This window comes from Octopus bimaculoides, chromosome 23 (assembly GCF_046866305.1).
Source record: "Octopus bimaculoides isolate indiv1 chromosome 23, ASM4686630v1, whole genome shotgun sequence".
Taxonomy (NCBI): Eukaryota; Metazoa; Mollusca; class Cephalopoda; order Octopoda; family Octopodidae; genus Octopus; species Octopus bimaculoides.
Window position 1 is genome coordinate 7,262,750 of NC_142950.1, and position 17,674 is coordinate 7,280,423.

General features: G+C 38.3%; 2 protein-coding genes across 8 annotated transcripts in view; one reads left to right on the plus strand and one right to left on the minus strand.

Annotated features, from left to right (window-relative positions):
• The window catches only part of LOC106869054 (uncharacterized), a 74,009-nt gene that overhangs the window by 38,681 nt on the left and 17,654 nt on the right, over nucleotides 1-17,674 (minus strand). Inside the window, exons 4-5 of one of the 3 annotated variants that reach the window (XM_089340022.1) lie at nucleotides 10,853-10,992; nucleotides 8,023-9,082 (exon numbers count right to left, since the gene is read on the minus strand). The exons of the other annotated variants lie outside the window; for them this stretch is intronic. The gene's annotated coding sequence lies outside the window, so the exon portion shown is untranslated. Of the gene's footprint in view, nucleotides 1-8,022; nucleotides 9,083-10,852; nucleotides 10,993-17,674 lie in introns of those variants that run through there. 3 annotated transcript variants of the gene reach the window in all.
• LOC106869055 (uncharacterized) overlaps nucleotides 1-17,674 on the plus strand; it is a 46,881-nt gene that overhangs the window by 21,267 nt on the left and 7,940 nt on the right. For 2 of the 5 annotated variants that reach the window (XR_016238035.1, XM_089340016.1), the window contains exon 1: nucleotides 16,729-16,845. The exons of 1 other annotated variant lie outside the window; for it this stretch is intronic. Coding sequence is in view for 2 of the 4 variants with exons in the window: in XM_089340016.1 (XP_089196142.1) it covers nucleotides 16,807-16,845 (39 nt within the window). In the remaining 2 variants the exon portion in view is untranslated. Of the gene's footprint in view, nucleotides 1-11,728; nucleotides 11,879-16,728; nucleotides 16,846-17,674 lie in introns of those variants that run through there. 2 more of the 5 variants (XM_089340018.1, XR_016238036.1) reach the window with 2 other exon arrangements.

Here is a 17,674-nt window from a genome sequence, read left to right on the forward strand (position 1 = left end):
ATTTTTTCTGTCTCCGATGAAGGGAAGTACTGCATCTTCCCAGAAACAGCTGTAAGACTCTATCCATAAAATTCTTCAACCTTATCTTTGCTCTCTTTATCTTTTTGTTTTTATATATTTACATATCATCATCATCATCATCGTTTAACGTCCGCTTTCCATGCTAGCATGGGTTGGACGATTTGACTGAGGACTGGTGCAACCGGATGGCTACACCAGGCTCCAATCTAATTTGGCAGAGTTTCTACAGCTGGATGCCCTTCCTAACGCCAACCACTCAGAGAGTGTAGTGGGTGCTTTTACGTGTCACCCGCACGAAAACGGCCACGCTCGAAATGGTGTCTTTTATGTGCCACCCGCACAAGAGCCAGTCCAGGGACACTGGCAACGATCTCGCTCGAAAACCCTACAAGGCCAGTCAGGCGGTACTGGCAACGGTCACGCTCAGGATGGTACATCTTATGTGCCACCCACACAAGAGCTAGTCCAGGGGCACTGGCAACGATCTCACTTGGCTTGCCGGGTCTTCTCACGCACAGCACATTTCCAAAGGTCTCGGTCAGTAGTCATCGCCTCGGTGAGGCCCAATGTTCGAAGGTCTTGCCTCACCACCTCAGCCCAGGTCTTCCTGGGCCTACCTCTTCCACGGGTTCCCTCAACTGTTAGGGATTGTTACTTTTTCACGCAGCTATCCTCATTCATTCTCACCACATGTCCAAACCAGTGCAATCGTCTCTCTTGCACACCACTACTGACGCTTCTTATGTTCAGCTTTTCTCTCAAGATACTTACACTCTGACGGGTATGCACATTTACATTACACATCCAGCGGAGCATACTGGCTTCATTCCTTGCGAGCCTACGCATGTCCTCAGCAGTCACAGCCCATGTTTCACTGCCATGTAGCATGGCCGTTCGTACACATGCGTCATACAGTCTGCCTTTTACCCTGAGTGAGAGTCCCTTTGTCGCCAGCAGAGGTAAGAGCTCTCTAAACTTGGCCCAGGCTATTCTTATTCTAGCAGTTACACTTTCAGCGCACCCACCCCCACTACTAACTTGGTCACCCAGATAGCGGAAGCTATCAACTACCTCTAGTTTTTCTCCCTGGAATGAGATAGAAGTTGTTTCCTGTTTGTTTACAGTGTTTATTGCACCCGAACATCTGCCACATACAAAGACCAACCTTGCAGTTAATCCGCCTTTGACACTGCTGCACCTCCCATATATATAAATACATACACATAATATCTCACAGAAGTATGTACACCCCTAAAACATTTCAGTAAAATTTCCATTACTCTGATAATATCGAAGGAAATCAAAAGAAATTTATACTGAATAAAATATATGATACATGTAAACAGTGACCGAGTGATATACATTTATACAGGTTCGTGCAGATGGGAAAATATTGATTACTTTATACGTCACTAGTTATTGATTAAGAAAGATATTGTTGTCAGCTTGCACGACATGGTTCATTGTAGTTTGAAGGGAAAGGGAGACAGCACAGAGAGTTATCAAGCAAGAAGCATTCATGATGAAGAAACGCTTGAGAAGTACCAGCATTTGCTCAGTAAGTTAATATATACTTTTGTTGTTTTCACATACCCAACACACACACATACGCGCGCACGTATATATGTATATATGTGTATATATATATATATATATTATATATATTGTTAATGAAATATATTGAATGAGTATACAATATACTGAATTTCTAATATGTGCTCTTTAATAAGAGCAATTATATATTATATTATAAAATATGAACAGGAAAATTACATAAAAAAAAATCATCAGAGAAGATTTAATATTATTGTATTAAATTTAATCATCAATGTACTTACCCTGATTATCTATAACTTCCTTCCATCTATTTACAAGCTTTTTAATTCCATCAATGTAAAACTCTTTTGGTTTCAAAGCAAAGAACTCTGAAATCTCAGTTTTGATCTCCTCCTGGCTTACGAAAGTTATGTCCCCCAAATGATTCTGTAAACTATGAAATAAATGGTAGTCTGAAGGAGAAAAGTTGGGAGAATAAGGTGGATGAGGAATTTTTTCCCAACCAAGCTCTTCGGTCTTCTGTGATGTGATCTTTGCAATATGGGGTCATGCATTGTCCCGGTGAAACATCACTCCTTTTCGATTCACTAAAGCGGGTTTTTTTTTCTTCAAAGCTTGGTTCAAACGCTCTAATTGCTGACAGTAGACTTGAGCATTGACTGTTGCATTAGGTGGTAACAATTCAAAGTGAGTTACTCCTTTGCAATCCCACCAGATAGAGAGAAGAACCTTTTCCCCATGAAGTTCCCTTCTCGGTTGTGGTTGAGCTTTTTCCCCTTTACCAAGCCATTGTTTACGACGCTTAACATTTTGATAGAAGATCTATTATTCATCACCAGTCACAAGTCTATCCAAAAAGGCTGAAATGAGTTCACGAGAATGGAGAGAAGAGCAGATGTCAACTCAGGATTTGCGGTTGCTTTCAGACAATTCGTGAGGCACCCATTTTCCAATTTTAGGAACCGTTCCAAGTTGTTGAAGATGACGATGAACAGTTGATTGGTTTGAACTAAGCTTTATTGCCAATTCTTCAACTGATAATGCAGGATTTTCTTCAAGCAATGCCTCAAGGAGCTTATCATCAAACTCAACTGGACGTCCTGTTCATTCTTCATCTTCAAGGCTGAAATCTCCACTTCTGAATTTTGCAAACCATCTTCTGCAAGATCTTTCCCATAAATTGAGTGAATGTTTTGAGTCGCTTCGGAGCGCGTATATATATATATATATATATATATATATATATATATATATATATATATATTTCGTGCGCGTGACACGTAAAAGCACCCACTACACTCTCTGAGTGGTTGGCGTTAGGAAGGGCATCCAGCTGTAGAAACTCTGCCAAATTAGATTGGAGCCTGGTGTTGCCATCCGGTTTCACCAGTCCTCAGTCAAATCGTCCAACCCATGCTAGCATGGAAAGTGGACGTTAAACGATGATGATGATGATGATGATCCTTGTGTCTTGGATATATAATTATTTCTACTCTAGGTTCAAGAGTATTTGACTTTCATTCTTTGTATCGTCTACTGAAGTTGGTTCCTCTCGTACTGCTTTTTAAAAAAAATTTCAATCTAATTTTCAATTTTTTAAGATATTCCGAGTATTTTAGTCCTGGTTCATCAGTGATTGTGAGTCGGTGGAATTTTATATTTAATTCATTTAACTACCTTACGACATTTACATGTCCAAGAAGTATTTACGTATTGATATATATATATGTAGTGAAACTACCTCCCGCCATTAGATACAAACTACTATCGCCATTACATACAATCTTATCATTTAAATATAAATAAATGTGAGCGTAGTAGAGAACCCATTCCTTGTCCATCACGTGACTGATCATTATTCGAATCGGCAACTTCTTCGAACCGTTCCCGCCAGAACGCAAACTGACCAATCACGGCCCCTAATAAGGTCACGTGATAGAGTAAAATTCTGAAGCCTTCGGGAGCCCATAGTTTGTTATAAATAGCTTTAACTCATACCCAATAAATCGATCTCGGTCCAGTTTCTCTTTGAGAACTGTTCCGTGTACCACACGACAGCAGCAGCAGCCAGCGACCACTTCAGCAGCTTCGTCCAGCCACAATGACCTCCGCCGTCGCCACATCAGCAACAAGAGTCTACTACTACTATCCAGCATCATCATCATGACCAACACGATCTACGATTACTACTAACCAGCAACAATCTCTACCAGCGTCAACACGATTTACTATGTACACCAAACCAAACTCCGCGGCCCATCTCTCTCTTCGATTCTGTTAGGTGACTTAGCTTCACCACAGTAAACAAACAGACAAGAGAACCACAGCCAGCGACGAACATCTGTATAACAAGAATCACGGCTAGGCATCGATGCCTCGACATCACAACTAGTGATCAGCTCTGCCAAACTCAGCCTCCCTCACTTTCACATACAGAACTTTTCTTATTGTGTACCCAAGATCTGGTATAATTGCTCACGTGTCATTGACTCTTTCTCTGCTGTAATATTTCACATACACACATGTATCACTCACATACACACTTTTCTTTGTATGACGGCCTGTCTTTGATTATGTTCTTATATGTCGCATTCACACTCTCACACAGACATACATCTTTAACGCTACAATAAATATATCTGTTATTCATCTAATACGGTTGTGGTCTTTCATTACTGGTCATCTATGTTATCGTCGCATAACATATCATCTATATACATCATCGATATAATATTGTATGTTCGACCGTGTGGCACGTTTAAATAAAAGAAGTCCTGCTTTTCCATTCGTCACCATTTCTCCTTTTTGAGTTCGCACGGTCGTCCCTTACAATTGGTGACCCCCGACGTTGATTCGTTCATACAGCCCTTCTGATCTGTACAGCCAACGCGAGCCTGTTCACACAGTTTCCCTTACATATACATTAACATTCACACAAATACACATACTTGTGCATGTGTGACATGCAGAAACACACGAACATATATTAACTTATTGAATGAATCGCAGAATATTTCAAGTATTTGTTCATCGTAACATTTTCCTTATTAATATGCCTCTGTGCTGTCTGGATTTTCCATCAAAGATTACAATGAGCCTACTTTTTCTCTCTCAGTTATTTAAATGTATTATGTGACTAACCTCTTTGTACTAGAAACATTTTAGTTGATTTCATTTTTCAGTTTGCTTTCTTTTGTATTGGTGTGTGTGTCCCCGCGAATGTGTGCGTATGTGTGTATATATGTATATACACATCTGTATATGTATTTTCATATCCTTGCGTGTTGTATATATAATCATTTCTAGTCTAAGCACAAGGCCGGACATTTCTGGGGAGAAGGCCAGTCGATTAGATTGACTCCAGTACGTGACTGGTACTTAATTTGTCGACCTCGGTGAAATTTGAACTCAGAACATAAAGATGAACAAAAGCACTTTAATTCTAATCGTTCTTGTATGCTAGCTAATTCCCTACTTTGGTTAACCATAATTTGGCCTTACCTTAGTAAAAGATAATGTATTAGACCATATCCAGACATTCTACTACCTAGATCAATATAGTTGGATGATTCCCTACATTGTTAACCATAATTTGTTTACACTTTAATGATAGATAGTCAATGAGACCCTATTCAAACATTCTGACATTTGTGAAAATACATATATGCCATTTATACCTTAAATACAATTAGTTCCTATATGCTAATTACATCTAACCTTACAATTAATTATTAAACCTACACTAATAAACTTTTTAACCTAGATCAATACAAATGTTTAATTCCCTACCTCGGTTAATAGATAAAATATTAGACTATATTCAGACATTTTGTTATTTGTTGAATACTTTTTTTCCTGTTGACATATAACAATCAAGTTTATTCTATTTAATGGCTGCTCTGTGGTTGAATCTGTGGCACTGGAGACCTCTGCCTCCCAAACCATATCCCTGCTCACAACTATTGGGGCACAGATGCCTGTCGAGAGAGAGAGAGAGAGAGAAAGACACACACAAACAGACGGACACATTCACACGTACGTACAACATATTGCATAGTCAAATGGAAAACTCAGCCAACATGTCATGGAAAACTGGGTTTTAAAAGTGAATTTAATGTTTTGTACAATAATAAAAAGGAAATGATATCTAAAGGTAAATAAGAATGCATAGAGGTGTCACGGTGTATAATTACTGAGTCATCCAGTCATCAGAAGGTAGCTACTTTTATAATATGTAAAATATAGAGCAGCCATTAAATAGAATAAACTGGATTGTTATATGTCAACGGGAAAAAAGTATTCAGCAAATAACAGAATGTCTGAATATAATATATCATATGTCTAAATAAAAATGAGACTGTGTGTCTGTCTGTCTGTCTGTCTATCTGTGTGTGTGAATCCCTAAAACTCGAGAACTACGCAGCCAATTTCATTCAAATTTTACACATGCCTTACTTAGGGTTCCAGCACACGGCAACATAATATCTCCTCCACTATTTAAGTATTACGTGTCAAAAGTGAAACAAAAACACTCATGTCAAATACTTTCACTTTAAAAATGAAACTATTCCACTAACTGAAACTATCATATTTTGATACTGTAATGACAGATACTTTCACAGAGAGAGAAAGAGAGACAGAGATGTATATGTATACATATAGATGTATATGTACACGTATATATATATATATATAGATCTATATGCATACATGTTTATGTATACATATGTGTAGATGTATATATATATATATATATAGATGTACACATATATACATGCATACAGATATCTATACATATATATACCCATCACATACACATGCACACAAACACACACATTAGTCATTTGTTTTCTTATCCAAAACTACGTCAAAAGTACTGAATGGATCTTTATGAAATTTGGAAATTATATTCTTTGCATAACGGCCATAACTCCCATGAAAATTCATATATTTTTGATGTTGATGAAATTTTAACCCGAACATAACAGATGAGCATTATTTAGAAAATGATGTCACACGTTATCAAGGCTAGCATTCTTTCTGGATGTGCAAAAGGGGATGACGTCTTTATTCCAAGAATTCCTCTTACTCCATCAGGAGCAGACATTCCTTTTACATTCAGAAGACTACAATTCCCCCTTCGTGTGACTTTTGCCATGTCCATAAACAAATCTCAGGGTCAAACACTGTCTGTAGCTGGTCTTCTCTTGGAAGAGCCCTGCTTCTCACATGGACAACTGTATGTTGGCTGCTCAAGAGTGGGCAGCAAAAAAAACCTATTTGTATATGCCCCACAAGGGAAAACAAGGAACATTGTTTACAACGAGGTGTTATAATCACAACAGCAAGAAAATATGTACATGATCACCTTCTTTTACGAAACTTCATTGACTTTCATATATTTATATTGATATACATATATATACGTGTGTTTGGGTGCGTGTGTGTATATACATCTCTCTATATAAAGATGATGCGTAGTCTAGACGGCATTTTTAGATTTCATTATTCTCTTTAACCCGGGCAACGCCGGGTATTTCTGCTAGTATATAATATGTCTAAATAGAATATATTATCTATTAACCTAGTTTGTTTGTCACTCTGATGTATTGATGCTTTCCAATATCTTTCTCCCCATAAACACATTCAATAATATATTGGTGAGATTTAAGCAAAACTTAAGACTGTTTGTGATTTTTCTAAAAATTCCAAAAATTTGAAAAAACAATTTTTTTTTACCATAATTGTATGCATTTTCATGTGTAGAACACATGTTCACAAATTTTTGAAAATTCCAAAAAAATAAAAAGTTAAGAAGGGTTAAACTAGAATTCTGCTGAGAGCCACTCCAGCTGATCATGAAGAAGTTACAGAGAATATTTTATGTTGAGTTTTTCAGTTTAGTCAAGTTTCGTTAATTTCATGCTATGTCATTTGTCCCTGATTCCCTTCCATTTGACTTAGACATTTAAATTTTTGTTGAATTTCTGATCTTTGTGCTGTTTAAAGATGGATATTAATGTGTGTACTCTTTACTCCAACCCTTTTACTTGTTTCAGTCATTTGACTGCGGCCATGCTGGAGTACCGCCTTTAGTCGAGAAAATCGACCCCAGGACTTATTCTTCGTAAGCCTAGTACTTATTATATTGATCTCTTTTTGCCGAACCGCTAATTTACGGGGACGTAAACACACCAGCATTGGTTCTCAAGCGATGTTGGGGGGATAAACACAGACACACAAACACACATATATATATATATACGACGGGCTTCTTTCAGTTTCTGTCTACCAAATCCACTCACAAAGCTTTGGTTGGCCCGAGGCTATAGTAGAAGACACTTGCCCAAGGTACCACGCAGTGGGACTGAACCCGGAACCATGTGGCTGGTAAGTAAGCTACTTACCACACAGCCACTCCTACGCCTATGAGGGTTTTTTTGGGGGTTTTTTTCCAAATGTAATTCTAGAGAATTGAAGAGGCAAATTTACCTTGTTTTGTCTTATATTGATTTTGCTTCATCTAAATTTGTCTTTCATGTGCTCGAAGGGACCAGAAATAATTTTCTGAAATAGGTTCTGAAAATGTTATAGTGTCTCTAATGCATTTAAAAAAAAGGTCATTTACTTAGCTGATGTAGTTTTTGTTGGGTGGTGAACATTTATAGAAATATTTTTTCCTCTAAATCAAAAATGCAGTCAATATTACTCATTGTGCCCCCACTAGCCCTTACTGGAAATTGGAAAAGCAGACTTTTGGAATATTATTATTATGTCTGGGTTCCAACCTGGGCCACAGCAACAAAGTCTACCTGTCACACTTCTCAGTCCAGCATCACTGCCTCACAGTCTTGGATACATTTCAGGCCAGTGTTTGCAATCAAGTTCTTGGTGTAAGCCTGGTATTTTCCTCTTCTCACATCACACTCTTTACCACTTCATACTAAAAATATCCGCCTATGGATATAATAATAGATTACTTTATTTTTTCTGTCTCCAATGAAGGGAAGTACTGGATCTTCCCAGAAACAGCTGTAAGACTCTATCCATAAAATTCTTCAACCTTACCTTTGCTCTCTTTATCCTTTTGTTTTTATATATTTACATATACACACGCTAATACATGACTTATAATCCCCAATCCTGTTCATACAACGACTGGGGCAAACTAATCGGTATACAGCACTTACTCGGTATTACCTGTATCCTCCGGGGTTTGGTTAAATCCAATACCCTCCTCAACCTTATCTTCTGCTTTAACTAGCACTTATAACGGGTAACTCCATGAAAAATAATGGATAAAGAGATTCTTGGCTTCTCCCTTAAGGACACTCCCATTCCTTCTCAAAAATCTTTCACTATTCTCCTTCTAGCTAAGATTAGGGATCTCATCCGACGAATGAGATGGAAGGCCTTCTTCCATGATAACCAGACATATAGAAACGACTCAAGTACCTGTAAATTCAATCTCACATCGTATAATAATCCTCCTCATAACCCTCACCTGGAAAAATTTGAAACGGACATGATTAACTTAATAAAAAACATTAAATTCTCCAAGTACAATTCTAACTTTCAAAAAAAACTTTCACAGTTCTCTCTTTTTTCAGCACATCACACTCTTTACCACTTCATACTAAAAATATCCACCCATGGATATAATAATAGATTACTTTATTTTTTCTGTCTCCGATGAAGGGAAGTACTGCATCTTCCCAGAAACAGCTGTAAGACTCTATCCATAAAATTCTTCAACCTTATCTTTGCTCTCTTTATCTTTTTGTTTTTATATATTTACATATCATCATCATCATCATCGTTTAACGTCCGCTTTCCATGCTAGCATGGGTTGGACGATTTGACTGAGGACTGGTGCAACCGGATGGCTACACCAGGCTCCAATCTAATTTGGCAGAGTTTCTACAGCTGGATGCCCTTCCTAACGCCAACCACTCAGAGAGTGTAGTGGGTGCTTTTACGTGTCACCCGCACGAAAACGGCCACGCTCGAAATGGTGTCTTTTATGTGCCACCCGCACAAGAGCCAGTCCAGGGACACTGGCAACGATCTCGCTCGAAAACCCTACAAGGCCAGTCAGGCGGTACTGGCAACGGTCACGCTCAGGATGGTACATCTTATGTGCCACCCACACAAGAGCTAGTCCAGGGGCACTGGCAACGATCTCACTTGGCTTGCCGGGTCTTCTCACGCACAGCACATTTCCAAAGGTCTCGGTCAGTAGTCATCGCCTCGGTGAGGCCCAATGTTCGAAGGTCTTGCCTCACCACCTCAGCCCAGGTCTTCCTGGGCCTACCTCTTCCACGGGTTCCCTCAACTGTTAGGGATTGTTACTTTTTCACGCAGCTATCCTCATTCATTCTCACCACATGTCCAAACCAGTGCAATCGTCTCTCTTGCACACCACTACTGACGCTTCTTATGTTCAGCTTTTCTCTCAAGATACTTACACTCTGACGGGTATGCACATTTACATTACACATCCAGCGGAGCATACTGGCTTCATTCCTTGCGAGCCTACGCATGTCCTCAGCAGTCACAGCCCATGTTTCACTGCCATGTAGCATGGCCGTTCGTACACATGCGTCATACAGTCTGCCTTTTACCCTGAGTGAGAGTCCCTTTGTCGCCAGCAGAGGTAAGAGCTCTCTAAACTTGGCCCAGGCTATTCTTATTCTAGCAGTTACACTTTCAGCGCACCCACCCCCACTACTAACTTGGTCACCCAGATAGCGGAAGCTATCAACTACCTCTAGTTTTTCTCCCTGGAATGAGATAGAAGTTGTTTCCTGTTTGTTTACAGTGTTTATTGCACCCGAACATCTGCCACATACAAAGACCAACCTTGCAGTTAATCCGCCTTTGACACTGCTGCACCTCCCATATATATAAATACATACACATAATATCTCACAGAAGTATGTACACCCCTAAAACATTTCAGTAAAATTTCCATTACTCTGATAATATCGAAGGAAATCAAAAGAAATTTATACTGAATAAAATATATGATACATGTAAACATTTTACAAATTTGGAGTGTAAAACAATAAAGATTTTCAAAGATATGAACGAAATATTAATTTTCAAATGATACAAATCTATTTACACCCTAAAGCAGTGGTTCTCAAACTTTTAGAAGTCATGGCACACTTGAAGCCTTACAAAAAATTGCAGACACACTATACTCAAAACAGCAAGAAATATAATACAAAATGTAAAGAAATACAGAAATAAATGAAAAACAAGTATCTACCTTTATTCATCATCTATTTTGTGCTGATGATAAGTATGAGTCTGGCATGTTTTGGCAATTTCTTCAATGTTGGGATGTATGTATGGCAAGCAAACTCTCTTTTCCTCATCAATAGACTGAAGATTTGTTCTCTGTTTGCACTTAATGTTGGTGAGAGTGGAAAATGATAATTCGCATAAATATGATGTTGAAAATTGCAGTAAAATGGCTATAGCTTTTTTTGGGATATTGACTACAATAGTCTTCCACATCATGTAATGCTATATCCTCCTCTATTTCGTCAAATGCTTCAAGTAATATGTCTCTAAATTTCTGCCCATTCGCAGGATTCTTAAGCTTCCAGACCCTTCTCCTCCATGCTGATCATCTTCTGGGTATCCATTTAGCCCTGATCAACTAACTACTAATCTATGTTGTGGGGTGCATTCTTCACCTGGGAAGGCTTTGGCATTCATAAGTAGCCATCTTTCCCATTTCCTGGCAAGGATGTAGTCAATTTGACTAGTGTGTCCACTAGACTGGTAGGTGAACAGGGAACTCGCAGGTTTCCTTAAGTTAGTATTACAGACCATAAGATCATTTGCATCACAGAACTCCAGCAGCCTGGTTCCCTCCTCAATGCAGGAACCAAAACCATGGCCTCCATGTATGCCATGGAAGCCCCCTGCATGTTGTCCAACATGCCCATTGAAGTCACCAGCCAGAGAGGAGGTCCAGGGTGTGATTGACTGATTGATTGAGATAGATAGATAGATAAATTGATTGATTGAGATAGATAGATTATTTTAATGCAGTTAAATTTATGTCCAGTGACCGAGTGATATACATTTATACAGGTTCGTGCACAGATGGGAAAATATTGATTACTTTATACATGTCACTAGTTATTGATTAAGAAAGATATTGTTGTCAGCTTGCACGACATGGTTCATTGTAGTTTGAAGGGAAAGGGAGACAGCACAGAGAGTTATCAAGCAAGAAGCATTCATGATGAAGAAACGCTTGAGAAGTACCAGCATTTGCTCAGTAAGTTAATATATACTTTTGTTGTTTTCACATACCCAACACGCGCACGTATATATGTATATATGTATATATATATATATATATATATATATATATATATATATATATTATATATATTGTTAATGAAATATATTGAATGAGTATACAATATACTGAATTTCTAATATGTGCTCTTTAATAAGAGCAATTATATATTATATTATAAAATATGAACAGGAAAATTACATAAAAAAAAATCATCAGAGAAGATTTAATATTATTGTATTAAATTTAATCATCAATGTACTTACCATGATTATCTATGACTTCCTTCCATCTATTTACAAGCTTTTTAATTCCATCAATGTAAAACTCTTTTGGTTTCAAAGCAAAGAACAATGAAATCTCAGTTTTGATCTCCTCCTGGCTTACGAAAGTTATGTCCCCCAAATGATTCTGTAAACTATGAAATAAATGGTAGTCTGAAGGAGCAAAGTTGGGAGAATAAGGTGGATGAGGAATTTTTTCCCAACCAAGCTCTTCGATCTTCTGTGATGTGATCTTTGCAATATGGGGTCACGCATTGTGACGGTGAAACATCACTCCTTTTCGATTCACTAAAGCGGGTCTTTTTTTCTTCAAAGCTTGGTTCAAACGCTCTAATTGCTGACAGTAGACTTGAGCATTGACTGTTGCATGAGGTGGTAACAATTCAAAGTGAGTTACTCCTTTGCAATCCCACCAGATAGAGAGAAGAACCTTTTCCCCATGAAGTTCCCTTCTCGGTTGTGGTTGAGCTTTTTTCCCTTTACCAAGCCATTGTTTACGACGCTTAACATTTTGATAGAAGATCTATTATTCATCACCAGTCACAAGTCTATCCAAAAAGGCTGAAATGAGTTCACGAGAATGGAGAGAAGAGCAGATGTCAACTCAGGATTTGCGGTTGCTTTCAGACAATTCGTGAGGCACCCATTTTCCAATTTTAGGAACCGTTCCAAGTTGTTGAAGATGACGATGAACAGTTGATTGGTTTGAACTAAGCTTTATTGCCAATTCTTCAACTGATAATGCAGGATTTTCTTCAAGCAATGCCTCAAGGAGCTTATCATCAAACTCAACTGGACGTCCTGTTCATTCTTCATCTTCAAGGCTGAAATCTCCACTTCTGAATTTTGCAAACCATCTTCTGCAAGATCTTTCCCATAAACTGAGTGTATGTTTTGAGTCGCTTCGGAGCGCGTATATATATATATATATATATATATATATATATATATATATATATATATATTTCGTGCGCGTGACACATAAAAGCACCCACTACACTCTCTGAGTGGTTGGCGTTAGGAAGGGCATCCAGCTGTAGAAACTCTGCCAAATTAGATTGGAGCCTGGTGTTGCCATCCGGTTTCACCAGTCCTCAGTCAAATCGTCCAACCCATGCTAGCATGGAAAGCGGATGTTAAACGATGATGATGGTGTCTTTTATGTGCCACCCGCACAAGCCAGTCCAGGGGCACTGGCAACGATCTCACTCGAAAATCCTACAGGAGCCAGTCAGGCGGTACTGGCAACGGCCACGCTCAAAATGGTGCATCTCATGTGCCACCCGCACAAGAGCCAGTCCAGGGACACTGGCAACGATCTTACTTGGCTTGCCGGGTCTTCTCACACACAGCACATTTCCAAAGTATCCAAAGAGCATTTGAGGCACATAATGCTTTATGAGTACAGAAAAAAGAAACTCTGCAGCCGAAGCGACTCGGAACATACACTCAGTTTATGGGAAAGAATGTTCGAATGAAAGAACTCTGGAAGATGCACAATATAAGAGTGCACCTTTGATGCAAGTCTGATGTAGTACCACTCTAATGTCTAAAACCACAAATATTTTGCATGAACTGGTGCTGCAAGCAGAGCTGGTACAATTGTAACTGATTTTTAAAGATGTGTTAAAGTATTCCTTTGTCTTATTTAGATTATATATATATATATATATATATATATATATATATATATATATATATATATATATATATATATATATATATATATATATATATATATGCCATCCGGTTTCACCAGTCCTCAGTCAAATCGTCCAACCCATGCTAGCATGGAAAGCGGACGTTAAACGATGATGATGATGATGTTGTGTGTATTGAGTCATTATATCAATATAATTGGCACACACTGGTTTATTCTACACCTTTATTACTAGTCAACTAACAAATTGATTATTTCATTTGTTTTGTTTTAGTCTGTCATAGCTTTTGAGTGCTACTTGCAACTTTTTCAATAATCAATAATCAATAATCATTGAAAAGTTTGCGAATAGCAACGAAACAGCTTTGACAAACAAAAACATAACAAATTCGTTTCCACTCATGGCACAAGGCCCAAAATTGTGGGGGGGGGGGCGGGAGCCCAGTCAATTAGATCGACCCCCGAAAGGATGAAAGGCAAAGTTGGCCTCGATGGAATTTGATCTCAGAACGTAAAAGACAGACGAAATAATGTTTCTGCCAGCTTGCCACCTTACATAACAAATTAATCAATCAGTTAATTGGATATTTAATCAACTGAGTGGAACTGAACTGGTGTGTGTGTTAGTCATATTGGCACAATGACTCTCCCGAGACACATCAAAATTTGTTTCAACACACAAATTCACATAAAGAATCTTGCAAACCAGATACAAAAATGACATGTATGTATGTATATGTGTGTGTATATAGATACATGTAAATATATGCACACAAACACACATATATATATATATACAAATACATACATATATACTCTTTAACTAGTTGCAGCCTGCATTGGCTTTCTTACACCATTGACTGAAACCTCCTCTGATATGCAGTCTTTGGTGAAAGAACAAGTTTGATGCTGCTACCTTCATCTGTGTTTTCTGCTGTGAGGTAGTCTCGTTAAGAAACCTTGATAGGAAGAGATGCAATTTTGTTTTGAAGACACCTGCATCTTCACCATGCCGGCCTCTCAGGCATTTTGGAAGGTTATTGTAGAGCTGTGGGCCCTTCAAACCCAAGCTTTTGCAGTATACATCCCCACCTTCCATCACCATTGCTTCTTTATCTTGTCTTTTCTCTTGAAGTTGTTCTTATTTTCATTGCTTTGGATTTCTTGTGTTTTTCTTTTATCTCCCTAGGGAATTCATTGACAAGCTATTTCATTCACTTTTTTGCATTTCTTTTAAATCTATTTACGGGACACCCTTGTATTTTTTACCTCGTTTGACTTGAAATTTTCAATTAACATCTTAACCTAAGTAAATAGATGGCTCATCTATGTAGTTTGATCTTAACCAGGGGTCTCTCAACCGTGGAGGCCACTTGCGACCGCAGGGGTTGCAGGGGCTTAACAACGGCCCTGGGCTCATTTGTATTTCTTGTCACCAATAACCTGTTTATGGGGATTTTTCTGCTGAATCATTTTTAGCTTTTGCTTTACAGTATGACCTACCACACTTGAATGAAATTTAATGACTCGTAAAGTAATAAAAAGGAAATGATAACTCAAGGTAAATAAGAATGCATAGAGATGTCACAGTGTAGAATTACTGAATCATCCAGTCATCAGAGGGTAACAACATCATCATCATCATCGTTTAACATCCGCTTTCCATGCTAGCATGGGTTGGACAATTTGACTAAGGACTGGTGAAACCAGATGGCAACACCAGGCTCCAATCTGATTTGGCAGAGTTTCTACAGCTGGATACCCTTCCTAACACCAACCACTCAGAGAGTGTAGTGGGTGCTTTTACGTGTCACCCGCACGAAGGCCAGTCAGGCGGTACTGGCAACGGCCATGCTCAAAATGGTGTATTTTATGTGCCACCCGCACAAGAGCCAGTCCAGGGGCACCGGCAACAATCTCGCTCGAAAATCCTTACACATGTCACGGGCACAAGTGCCAGAAAGGTGACGCTGGGCACAGGTGCCATGATGGTTTCGCTTTCACTTGCCACAATAAGTCTTCGCAAGCTGAATTTCGTGTCCAATGAAGGAGACGAAGTTGGCACGGGTGCCAGTCGTCAAATTTAGTTCGATTTCACTTGCCTCAACAAGTCTTCGCAAGAGGAGTTTAGTGTCCAATGTAGAGCAGCCATTAATTATAATAAAATGGATTCTTATATGTCAACAGGAAAAAAGTATTCAACAAATAACAGAATGTCTGAATATAGTCTAATATTTTATCTATTAACCGAGGTAGGGAATTAAACATTTGTATTGACACGTAATACTTAAATAGTGGAGGAGATATTATGTTGCCGTGTGCTGGAACCCTAAGTAAGGCATGTGTAAAATTTGAATGAAATTGGCTGCGTAGTTCTCGAGTTTTAGGGATTCACACACAGATAGACAGACAGACACACAGTCTCATTTTTATTTAGACATATGATATATTATATTCAGACATTCTGTTATTTGCTGAATACTTTTTTCCCGTTGACATATAACAATCCAGTTTATTCTATTTAATGGCTGCTGTATATTTTACATATTATAAAAGTAGCTACTTTCTGATGACTGGATGACTCAGTAATTATACACCGTGACACCTCTATGCATTCTTATTTACCTTTAGATATCATTTCCTTTTTATTATTGTACAAAACATTAAATTCACTTTTAAAACCCAGTTTTCCATGACATGTTGGCTGAGTTTTCCATTTGACTATGCAATATGTTGTACGTACGTGTGAATGTGTCCGTCTGTTTGTGTGTGTCTTTCTCTCTCTCTCTCTCTCTCTCTCTCTCTCGACAGGCATCTGTGCCCCAATAGTTGTGAGCAGGGATATGGTTTGGGAGGCAGAGGTCTCCAGTGCCACAGATTCAACCACAGAGCAGCCATTAAATAGAATAAACTTGATTGTTATATGTCAACAGGAAAAAAAGTATTCAACAAATAACAAAATGTCTGAATATAGTCTAATATTTTATCTATTAACCGAGGTAGGGAATTAAACATTTGTATTGATCTAGGTTAAAAAGTTTATTAGTGTAGGTTTAATGACTAATTGTAAGGCTAGGTGTAATTAGCATATAGGAATTAATTGTATTTAAGGTATCAATGGCATATATGTATTTTTACAAATGTCAGAATGTTTGAATAGGGTCTCATTGATTATCTATCACTAAAGTGTAAACAAATTATGGTTAACGATGTAGGGAATCATCCAACTATATTGATCTAGGTAGTAGAATGTCTGGATATGGTCTAATACATTATCTTTTACTAAGGTAAGGCCAAATTATTGTTAACCAAAGTAGGGAATTAGCTAGCATACAAGAACGATTAGAATTAAAGTGCTGGCATTAATGGGTCATAAGTATTCTTATAAATAGTAGAATGTCTGATTGTAGTCTAATTTTAACAACTACTTTTCCGTGTTTGCATTGGTTGGATGGAGTTTACTATGGCAGATTTTCTATGACTGGATGCCTTTCCTGTAATCAACCATTATCTGTTAGTATTTCGCCATAGTCAAACATATCGGTTTCAAATTATGGCAGAGGGCAGGCCTTTCTGAGGGGAGGGGGAACTTGGATGCATCACCCCAGTACATGACTGGTATTTATTTTATCGCCCCCGAAAGGATGAATGGTAAAGCCAACCTTGGCAGAATTTGAACTCAGAGTGTAAAGACAGACTAAATACCGCTAAGCATTTCGTCTGGCATGCTAACAGTTCTGCCAGCTCAGCATCTTCCCATGGTCAGACAGATTTTCACACAACACTGGAAATGAAGGATATTCATTTACAATAACCATACATTGTCAA